At 62.7% G+C, this 11,398-nt stretch overlaps 1 protein-coding gene across 2 annotated transcripts in view; it reads left to right on the top strand.

The window, feature by feature from the left end:
* The window catches only part of LOC125448182 (integrin alpha-5-like), a 143,978-nt gene that overhangs the window by 77,571 nt on the left and 55,009 nt on the right, over positions 1 to 11,398 (top strand). For both annotated transcript variants that reach the window (XR_007246666.2, XM_048523279.2), the window contains exon 8: positions 10,212 to 10,256. Coding sequence is in view for 1 of the 2 variants with exons in the window: in XM_048523279.2 (XP_048379236.1) it covers positions 10,212 to 10,256 (45 nt within the window). In the remaining variant the exon portion in view is untranslated. The remainder of the gene's footprint in view (positions 1 to 10,211; positions 10,257 to 11,398) is intronic.

Here is an 11,398-nt window from a genome sequence, read left to right on the forward strand (position 1 = left end):
GCTCCCTCAGCACTGACCCTCCGACAGTGCGGCGCTCCCTCAGCACTGCCCCTCCGACGGTGTAGCGCTCTCTCAACACTGCCCCTCCGACACTGCGGCACTCCCTCAGCACTGCCCCTGCGACAGTGCCCACTCCCTCAGCACTGACCCTCCGACAGTGCGGCACTCCCTGAGCACTGACCCTCCGACACTGCGGCACTCCCTCACCACTGACCCTCCGACAGTGCCCACTCCCTCAGCACTGACCCTCCGACAGTGTGGCACTCCCTCAGCACTGACCCTCCAACAGTGCCCGCTCCCTCAGCACTGCCCCTCTGACAGTGCCCGCTCCCTCAGCACTGCCCCTCCGACAGTGCCCACTCCCTCAGCACTGACCCTCCAACAGTGCCCGCTCCCTCAGTACTGACGCTCTGACAGTGCGACATTCCCTCAGCACTGACCCTCCGACAGTGCGGCACTGCCTCAACCCTGACCCTCCGACACTGCGGCACTCCCTCACCACTGACCCTCCGACAGTGCCCACTCCCTCAGTACTGACCCTCCGACAGTGCCCACTCCCTCAGCACTGACCCTCCGACCGTGCGGCACTCCCTCAGCACTGACCCTCCGACAGGGCCCGCTCCCTCAGCACTGACCCTCCGACACTGCGGCACTCCCTCAGCAATGCCCCTCCGACAGTGGGGCTCTCCCTCAGCACTGACCCTCTGACATTGCCCGCTCCCTCAGCACTGACCCTCCGACAGTGCCCGCTCCCTCAGCACTGACCTTCCGACAGTGCAGCGCTCCCTCAGCACTGACCCTCCAACAGTGCGGCACCGCCTCAGCCCTGACCCTCCAACAGTGCCCACTCCCTCAGCACTGACCCTCCGACAGTGCGGCACTCCCTCAGCACTGACCCTCCGACAGTGCAGTGCTCCCTCAGCACTGACACTCCGACAGCGCCCGCTCCCTCAGCACTGCCCCTCCAACAGTGCAGCGCTCCCTCAGCACTGACCCTCCGACAGTGCGGCACTCCCTCAGCACTGACCCTCCGACAGTGCAGTGCTCCCTCAGCACTGACACTCCGACAGCGCCCGCTCCCTCAGCACTGCCCCTCCGACAGTGCAGCGCTCCCTCAGCACTGCCCCTCCGACGGTGTAGCGCTCCCTCAGCACTGCCCCTCCGACAGTGCAGCGCTCCCTCAGCACTGACCCTCCGACAGTGCCCACTCCCTCAGTACTGTCCCTCCGACAGTGCCCACTCCCTCAGCTCGGACCCTCCAACAGAGCCCACTCCAGCAGTACTGACCCTCCAACAGTGCGGCGCTCCCTCAGCACTGACCCTCCGACAGTGCAACACTCCCTCAGCACTGATCCTCCAACAGTGCCCACTCCCTCAGCACTGACCCTCCGACAGTGCCCGCTCCCTCAACACTGACCCTCCAACAGTGCGACACTCCCTCAGTCCTGACACTCCGACAGTGCGACACTCCCTCAGTACTGACCCTCTGACAGTGCCCACTCCCTCAGCACTGACCCTCCAACAGTGCGACACTCCCTCAGTACTGACCCTCCGACAGTGCGACACTCCCTCAGTACTGACCCTCTGACAGTGCCCACTCCCTCAGCACTGACCCTCCGACAGTGCCCGCTCCCTCAACACTGACCCTCCAACAATGCGGCACTCCCTCAGTACTGACCCTCCGACAGTGCGACACTCCCTCAGCACTGACCCTCTGACAGTGCCCACTCCCTCAGCACTGACCCTCCGACAGTGCCCACTCCCTCAGCACTGACCCTCCGACAGTGCCCGCTCCCTCAACACTGACCCTCCAACAATGCGGCACTCCCTCAGTACTGACCCTCCGACAGTGCGACACTCCCTCAGTACTGACCCTCTGACAGTGCCCACTCCCTCAGTACTGACCCTCCGACAGTGCCCACTCCCTCAGCACTGACCCTCCGACAGTGCCCACTCCCTCAGCACTGACCCTCCGACAGCGCCCGCTCCCTCAGCACTGACCCTACGACAGTGCGGCGCTCCCTCAGAACTGACCCTCCGACAGTGCCCACGCCCTCAGCACTGACCCTCCGACAGTGCCCGCTCCCTCAGCGCTGACCCTCCGACAGTGCCCGTTCCCTCAACACTGACCCTCCAACAGTGCGACTCTCCCTCAGTACTGACCCTCCGACAGTGCGACACTCCCTCAGTACTGACCCTCTGACAGTGCCCACTCCCTCAGCACTGACCCTCTGACAGTGCCCACTCCCTCAGCACTGACCCTCCGACAGTGCCCACTCCCTCAGCACTGACCCTCCGACAGTGCCCGCTCCCTCAACACTGACCCTCCAACAATGCGGCACTCCCTCAGAACTGACCCTCCGATAGTGCGACACTCCCTCAGTACTGACCCTCTGACAGTGCCCACTCCCTCAGCACTGACCCTCCGACAGTGCCCACTCCCTCAACACTGACCCTCCAACAGTGCGACACTCCCTCAGTACTGACCCTCCGACAGTGCCCACTCCCTCAGTACTGACCCTCTGACAGTGCCCACTCCCTCAGCACTGACCCTCCGACAGTGCCCACTCCCTCAGCACTGACCCTCCGACAGTGCCCGCTCCCTCAACACTGACCCTCCAACAATGCGGCACTCTCTCCGTACTGACCCTCCGACAGTGCGACACTCCCTCAGTACTGACCCTCTGACAGTGCCCACTCCCTCAGTACTGACCCTCCGACAGTGCCCACTCCCTCAGCACTGACCCTCCGACAGTGCCCACTCCCTCAGCACTGACCCTCCGACAGTGCCCACTCCCTCAGCACTGCCCCTCCGACAGTGCGGCACTCCCTCACCACTGACCCTCCGACAGTGCCCACTCCCTCAGCACTGACCCTCCGACAGTGTGGCACTCCCTCAGCACTGACCCTCCAACAGTGCCCGCTCTCTCAGCACTGCCCCTCTGACAGTGCCCGCTCCCTCAGCACTGCCCCTCCGACAGTGCCCACTCCCTCAGCACTGACCCTCCAACAGTGCCCGCTCCCTCAGTACTGACGCTCTGACAGTGCGACATTCCCTCAGCACTGACCCTCCGACAGTGCGGCACTGCCTCAACCCTGACCCTCCGACACTGCGGCACTCCCTCACCACTGACCCTCCGACAGTGCCCACTCCCTCAGTACTGACCCTCCGACAGTGCCCACTCCCTCAGCACTGACCCTCCGACCGTGCGGCACTCCCTCAGCACTGACCCTCCGACAGGGCCCCGCTCCCTCAGCACTGACCCTCCGACACTGCGGCACTCCCTCAGCAATGCCCCTCCGACAGTGGGGCTCTCCCTCAGCACTGACCCTCTGACATTGCCCGCTCCCTCAGCACTGACCCTCCAACAGTGCGGCACCGCCTCAGCCCTGACCCTCCAACAGTGCCCACTCCCTCAGCACTGACCCTCCGACAGTGCGGCACTCCCTCAGCACTGACCCTCCGACAGTGCAGTGCTCCCTCAGCACTGACACTCCGACAGCGCCCGCTCCCTCAGCACTGCCCCTCCAACAGTGCAGCGCTCCCTCAGCACTGACCCTCCGACAGTGCGGCACTCCCTCAGCACTGACCCTCCGACAGTGCAGTGCTCCCTCAGCACTGACACTCCGACAGCGCCCGCTCCCTCAGCACTGCCCCTCCGACAGTGCAGCGCTCCCTCAGCACTGCCCCTCCGACGGTGTAGCGCTCCCTCAGCACTGACCTTCCGGCAGTGCAGCGCTCCCTCAGCACTGACCCTCTGACAGTGCCCGCTCCCTCAGCACTGCCCCTCCGACAGTGCCCGCTCCCTCAGCATTGCCCCTCTGACAGTGCCCGCTCCCTCAGCACTGCCCCTCCAACAGTGCCCGCTCCCTCAGCACTGCCCCTCCAACAGTGCCCGCTCCCTCAGCACTGACCCTCCTACAGTGCGGCGCTCCCTCAGCACTGACCCTCCGACAGTGCCCACTCCCTCAGCACTGACCCTCCGACAGTGCCCACTCCCTCAGCACTGACCCTCCGACAGTGCCCACTCCCTGAGCACTGACCCTCCGACAGTGCGGCGCTCCCTCAGCACTGACCTTCCGGCAGTGCAGCGCTCCCTCAGCACTGACCCTCTGACAGTGCCCGCTCCCTCAGCACTGCCCCTCCGACAGTGCCCGCTCCCTCAGCATTGCCCCTCTTACAGTGCCCGCTCCCTCAGCACTGCCCCTCCAACAGTGCCCGCTCCCTCAGCACTGACCCTCCTACAGTGCGGCGCTCCCTCAGCACTGACCCTCCGACAGTGCGGCGCTCCCTCAGCACTGCCCCTCCGACGGTGTAGCGCTCTCTCAACACTGCCCCTCTGACACTGGGGCACTCCCTCAGCACTGCCCCTGCGACAGTGCCCACTCCCTCAGCACTGACCCTACGACAGTGCGGCGCTCCCTCAGCACTGACCCTCCGACAGTGCCCACGCCCTCAGCACTGACCCTCTGACAGTGCCCACTCCCTCAGCACTGACCCTCCGACAGCGCCCGCTCCCTCAGCACTGACCCTACGACAGTGCGGCGCTCCCTCAGAACTGACCCTCCGAGAGTGCCCACGCCCTCAGCACTGACCCTCCGACAGTGCCCGCTCCCTCAGCGCTGACCCTCCGACAGTGCCCGCTCCCTCAACACTGACCCTCCAAAGGTGCAACACTCCCTCAGTACTGACCCTCCGACAGTGCGACACTCCCTCAGTACTGACCCTCTGACAGTGCCCACTCCCTCAGCACTGACCCTCTGACAGTGCCCACTCCCTCAGCACTGACCCTCCGACAGTGCCCACTCCCTCAGCACTGACCCTCCAACAGTGCGACACTCCCTCAGTACTGACCCTCCGACAGTGCGACACTCCCTCAGTACTGACCCTCTGACAGTGCCCACTCCCTCAGCACTGACCCTCCGACAGTGCCCACCCCCTCAGCACTGACCCTCCGACAGTGCCCGCTCCCTCAACACTGACCCTCCAACAATGCGGCACTCTCTCAGTACTGACCCTCCGACAGTGCGACACTCCCTCAGTACTGACCCTCTGACAGTGCCCACTCCCTCAGTACTGACCCTCCGACAGTGCCCACTCCCTCAGCACTGACCCTCTGACAGTGCCCACTCCCTCAGCACTGACCCTCCGACAGTGCCCACTCCCTCAGCACTGCCCCTCCGACAGTGCCCGCTCCCTCAGCATTGCCCCTCTGACAGTGCCCACTCCCTCAGCACTGCCCCTCCGACAGTGCCCGCTCCCTCAGCACTGACCCTCCTACAGTGCGGCGCTCCCTCAGCACTGACCCTCCGACAGTGCGGCGCTCCCTCAGCACTGCCCCTCCGACGGTGTAGCGCTCTCTCAACACTGCCCCTCCGACACTGCGGCACTCCCTCAGCACTGCCCCTGCGACAGTGCCCACTCCCTCAGCACTGACCCTCCGACAGTGCGGCACTCCCTGAGCACTGACCCTCCGACACTGCGGCACTCCCTCACCACTGACCCTCCGACAGTGCCCACTCCCTCAGCACTGACCCTCCGACAGTGTGGCACTCCCTCAGCACTGACCCTCCAACAGTGCCCGCTCCCTCAGCACTGCCCCTCTGACAGTGCCCGCTCCCTCAGCACTGCCCCTCCGACAGTGCCCACTCCCTCAGCACTGACCCTCCGACAGTGCGGCACTGCCTCAACCCTGACCCTCCGACACTGCGGCACTCCCTCACCACTGACCGTCCGACAGTGCCCACTCCCTCAGTACTGACCCTCCGACAGTGCCCGCTCCCTCAGCACTGACCCTCCGACACTGCGGCGCTCCCTCAGCAATGCCCCTCCGACAGTGGGGCTCTCCCTCAGCACTGACCCTCTGACATTGCCCGCTCCCTCAGCACTGACCCTCCGACAGTGCCCGCTCCCTCAGCACTGACCTTCCGACAGTGCAGCGCTCCCTCAGCACTGACCCTCCAACAGTGCGGCACCGCCTCAGCCCTGACCCTCCAACAGTGCCCACTCCCTCAGCACTGACCCTCCGACAGTGCGGCACTCCCTCAGCACTGACCCTCCGACAGTGCAGTGCTCCCTCAGCACTGACACTCCGACAGCGCCCGCTCCCTCAGCACTGCCCCTCCAACAGTGCCGCGCTCCCTCAGCACTGACCCTCCGACAGTGCGGCACTCCCTCAGCACTGACCCTCCGACAGTGCAGTGCTCCCTCAGCACTGACACTCCGACAGCGCCCGCTCCCTCAGCACTGCCCCTCCGACAGTGCAGCGCTCCCTCAGCACTGCCCCTCCGACGGTGTAGCGCTCCCTCAGCACTGCCCCTCCGACAGTGCAGGGCTCCCTCAGCACTGACCCTCCAACAGTGCCCACTCCCTCAGTACTGACCCTCCGACAGTGCCCACTCCCTCAGCTCTGACCCTCCAACAGAGCCCACTCCAGCAGTACTGACCCTCCAACAGTGCGGCGCTCCCTCAGCACTGACCCTCCGACAGTGCAACACTCCCTCAGCACTGATCCTCCAACAGTGCCCACTCCCTCAGCACTGACCCTCCGACAGTGCCTGCTCCCTCAACACTGACCCTCCAACAGTGCGACACTCCCTCAGTACTGACCCTCCGACAGTGCGACACTCCCTCAGTACTGACCCTCTGACAGTGCCCACTCCCTCAGCACTGACCCTCTGACAGTGCCCACTCCCTCAGCACTGACCCTCCGACAGTGCCCACTCTCTCAGCACTGACCCTCCGACAGTGCCCGCTCCCTCAACACTGACCCTCCAACAATGCGGCACTCCCTCAGTACTGACCCTCCGACAGTGCGACACTCCCTCAGTACTGACCCTGTGACAGTGCCCACCTCCCTCAGCACTGACCCTCCGACAGTGCCCGCTCCCTCAACACTGACCCTCCAACAGTGCGACACTCCCTCAGTACTGACCCTCCGACAGTGCGACACTCCCTCAGTACTGACCCTCTGACAGTGCCCACTCCCTCAGCACTGACCCTCCGACAGTGCCCACTCCCTCAGCACTGACCCTCCGACAGTGCCCGCTCCCTCAACACTGACCCTCCAACAATGCGGCACTCCCTCAGTACTGACCCTCCGACAGTGCGACACTCCCTCAGTACTGACCCTCTGACAGTGCCCACTCCCTCAGCACTGACCCTCCGACAGTGCCCACTCCCTCAGCACTGACCCTCCGACAGTGCCCACTCCCTCAGCACTGACCCTCCGACAGTGCGGCGCTCCCTCAGCACTGACCCTCCGACAGTGCGACACTCCCTCAACACTGACCCTCCGACAGTGCGGCGCTCCCTCAGCACTGCCCCTCTGACAGTGCCTGCTCCCTCAACACTGACCCTCCGACAGTGCCCGCTCCCTCAACACTGACCCTCCAACAGTGCGACACTCCCTCAACACTGACCCTCCGACAGTGCCCGCTCCCTCAACACTGACCGTCCGACAGTGCCCACTCCCTCAGCACTGACCCTCTGACAGTGCCCACTCCCTCAGCACTGACCCTCCGACAGTGCCCACTCCCTCAGCACTGACCCTACGACAGTGCGACGCTCCCTCAGCACTGACCCTCCGACAGTGCGACACTCCCTCAACACTGACCCTCCGACAGTGCGACACTCCCTCAACACTGACCCTCCGACAGTGCCCACTCCCTCAGCACTGACCCTCCGACAGTGCCCACTCCCTCAGCACTGACCCTCCGACAGTGCCCGCTTCCTCAACACTGACCCTCCAACAATGCGGCACTCCCTCAGTACTGACCCTCCGACAGTGCGACACTCCCTCAGTACTGACCCTCTGACAGTGCCCACTCCCTCAGTACTGACCCTCCGACAGTGCGGCGCTCCCTCAGCACTGACCCTCCGACAGTGCCCACTCCCTCAGCACTGACCCTCCGACAGTGCCCACTCCCTCAGCACTGACCCTCCGACAGTGCGGCGCTCCCTCAGCACTGACCCTCCGACAGTGCGACACTCCCTCAACACTGACCCTCCGACAGTGCGGCGCTCCCTCAGCACTGCCCCTCTGACAGTGCCTGCTCCCTCAACACTGACCCTCCGACAGTGCCCGCTCCCTCAACACTGACCCTCCAACAGTGCGACACTCCCTCAACACTGACCCTCCGACAGTGCCCGCTCCCTCAACACTGACCCTCCGACAGTGCCCACTCCCTCAGCACTGACCCTCTGACAGTGCCCACTCCCTCAGCACTGACCCTCCGACAGTGCCCACTCCCTCAGCACTGACCCTACGACAGTGCGACGCTCCCTCAGCACTGACCCTCCGACAGTGCGACACTCCCTCAACACTGACCCTCCGACAGTGCGACACTCCCTCAACACTGACCCTCCGACAGTGCCCGCTCCCTCAACACTGACCCTCCAACAATGCGGCACTCCCTCAGTACTGACCCTCCGACAGTGCGACACTCCCTCAGTACTGACCCTCCGACAGTGCCCACTCCCTCAGCACTGACCCTCCGACAGTGCCCACTCCCTCAGCACTGACCCTCCGACAGTGCGGCGCTCCCTCAGCACTGACCCTCCGACAGTGCGACACTCCCTCAACACTGACCCTCCGACAGTGCGGCGCTCCCTCAGCACTGCCCCTCTGACAGTGCCTGCTCCCTCAACACTGACCCTCCGACAGTGCCCGCTCTCTCAACACTGACCCTCCAACAGTGCGACACTCCCTCAACACTGACCCTCCGACAGTGCCCGCTCCCTCAACACTGACCCTCCGACAGTGCCCACTCCCTCAGCACTGACCCTCTGACAGTGCCCACTCCCTCAGCACTGACCCTCCGACAGTGCCCACTCCCTCAGCACTGACCCTACGACAGTGCGACACTCCATCAGTACTGACCCTCTGACAGTGCCCACTCCCTCAGCACTGACCCTCCGACAGTGCGACGCTCCCTCAGCACTGACCCTCCGACAGTGCGACACTCCCTCAACACTGACCCTCCGACAGTGCCCACTCCCTCAGCACTGACCCTCCGACAGTGCCCACTCCCTCAGCACTGACCCTCCGACAGTGCCCACTCCCTCAGCACTGACCCTCCGACAGTGCCCATTCCCTCAGCACTGACCCTCCGACAGTGCCCCCTCCCTCAGCACTGACCCTCAGACAGTGCCCACTCCCTCAGCACTGACCCTCCGACAGTGCCCACTCCCTCAGCACTGACCCTCCGACAGTGCCCATTCCCTCAGCACTGACCCTCTGACAGTGCCCCCTCCCTCAGCACTGACCCTCAGACAGTGCCCACTCCGTCAGCACTGACCCTCCGACAGTGCCCACTCCCTCAGCACTGACCCTCCGACAGTGCCCACTCCCTCAGCACTGACCCTCCGACAGTGCCCATTCCCTCAGCACTGACCCTCCGACAGTGCCCCCTCCCTCAGCACTGACCCTCCGACAGTGCGACACTCCCTCAACACTGACCCTCCGACAGTGCCCACTCCCTCAGCACTGACCCTCCGACAGTGCCCACTCCCTCAGCACTGACCCTCCGACAGTGCCCACTCCCTCAGCACTGACCCTCCGACAGTGCCCATTCCCTCAGCACTGACCCTCCGACAGTGCCCCCTCCCTCAGCTCTGACCCTCAGACAGTGCCCACTCCCTCAGCACTGACCCTCCGACAGTGCCCACTCCCTCAGCACTGACCCTCCGACAGTGCCCACTCCCTCAGCACTGACCCTCCGACAGTGCCCATTCCCTCAGCACTGACCCTCCGACAGTGCCCCCTCCCTCAGCACTGACCCTCAGACAGTGCCCACTCCGTCAGCACTGACCCTCCGACAGTGCCCACTCCCTCAGCACTGACCCTCCGACAGTGCCCACTCCCTCAGCACTGACCCTCCGACAGTGCCCATTCCCTCAGCACTGACCCTCCGACAGTGCCCCCTCCCTCAGCACTGCCCCTCTGACAGCGACTCACTCCCTGAGTTACAGATCCATGAATGCAGTGATGGGACGGCAGTTGGTGGTGATCCCTGTCTCGGCATTGAATAGTTGAAGCTTTCACATGCTGTGTTTGCACTGAGCTCCCTGGTCTGAGAGGTGACTCTTTGTGGGCTGTTTGTGCTGCCCTGTCAGTTGCTGTCTTCCTGCACCATCTCCCCCCCCCCCCCCCCCCCCCCCCCCCCCCCCCCCCCCCCCCACCATTAATGTGTGGACATCTCTTTCACAGGTTACTCTGTTGCCGTGGGGGAGTTCAGTGGAGATTCTATTGAAGGTAAGTGTGTGTTAATCCAAAGACCAACTGAAGATAAAGCAGTCACAGTTGTAAGGTGGCTCAATGACCGTAATCAGAATCTCAAACACTGCGACAATTCTCTGTAATTGAATGGAATATGTTCAAGTCTTGAGCTTTTGCAGCTTTGAGCTCTGCATTTGCTCCTCTCTGGCAGTGCACTGGTAATCCGTATTGTGGAACAAATCTTCTCAAGAACTTTCATCATATTATAGTTTTCAACCAATCGGCATTATGTTTTCTGCAGTGCAAAGTGTTGTACCCTTTGAAATTTGGCATTCTTGTATCTGTCCTGATGATAAAACAGTTCAGCAATACCTCTCCGTTTCTATCAATGTTCGCTGTGAGAGTGATTTTCCCTGTGTTTGAGCTTTTGGTTTCCACTGCCCATTTGGTTGAGATTTGTGTTTTGGGATGAGGTGCCCACAATCTGGGATCAAGCTAGACACTTCTGGGTATCTGAGATCTTCAAATAGTCACCCCCCTCCCCACCACTGCCCAGTTTCGTGTTTGCATTTTTTTTAATGCTAATCTTATGTGGCTATTGCTTACCAGGCTAGCATGTGTTGCCCATCTGTAGTTGGCAGGGGAAGTTAGTCGTGAACCTTTGTCAACTGCTGGCAAATGGCATCAGCCAAGTAATGCAGGGTTGGAGGCATGTGCAGGCACGTACCCAGCATGTGAGTGAACCAATTTAGATACCACCTTGGCAGATGTCTTCAACTCAGTCTGAGGCTTTGTGGGCACTGTGTCATCTTCCGTGACGAAGGCAGCGGGGGAAGCATGGCAGTCAGTGTGTTGGGGAGTTCTCTGCCAGCTTACTGGGAGAGTGGGCAGTGAACACTCCTCGACGCAGCATCAAAATGGCCAAGAACACAATGGACATTGCAAATCAGAATTCAGGGATTTAATAGGCAGAACATTGAGGGCAATGGGGGATTGAGGGGGAGGAGGTTTGAGTGAGGGACATTTGAGGGGTTTCAACAAGATGGGGATAGGGAGGATTGGGGAGGGACTGTTGTGGGAGGGGGAGAGGAGGTGATAGACGTGGCTAATCGAGGAACGAAAACAGGGAGTGACTGTCCCATTGGCTTTTCGGTGTAATTTGTATGCCCCTTGCTTGC

This window comes from Stegostoma tigrinum, unplaced genomic scaffold, assembly GCF_030684315.1.
Source record: "Stegostoma tigrinum isolate sSteTig4 unplaced genomic scaffold, sSteTig4.hap1 scaffold_178, whole genome shotgun sequence".
Taxonomy (NCBI): Eukaryota; Metazoa; Chordata; class Chondrichthyes; order Orectolobiformes; family Stegostomatidae; genus Stegostoma; species Stegostoma tigrinum.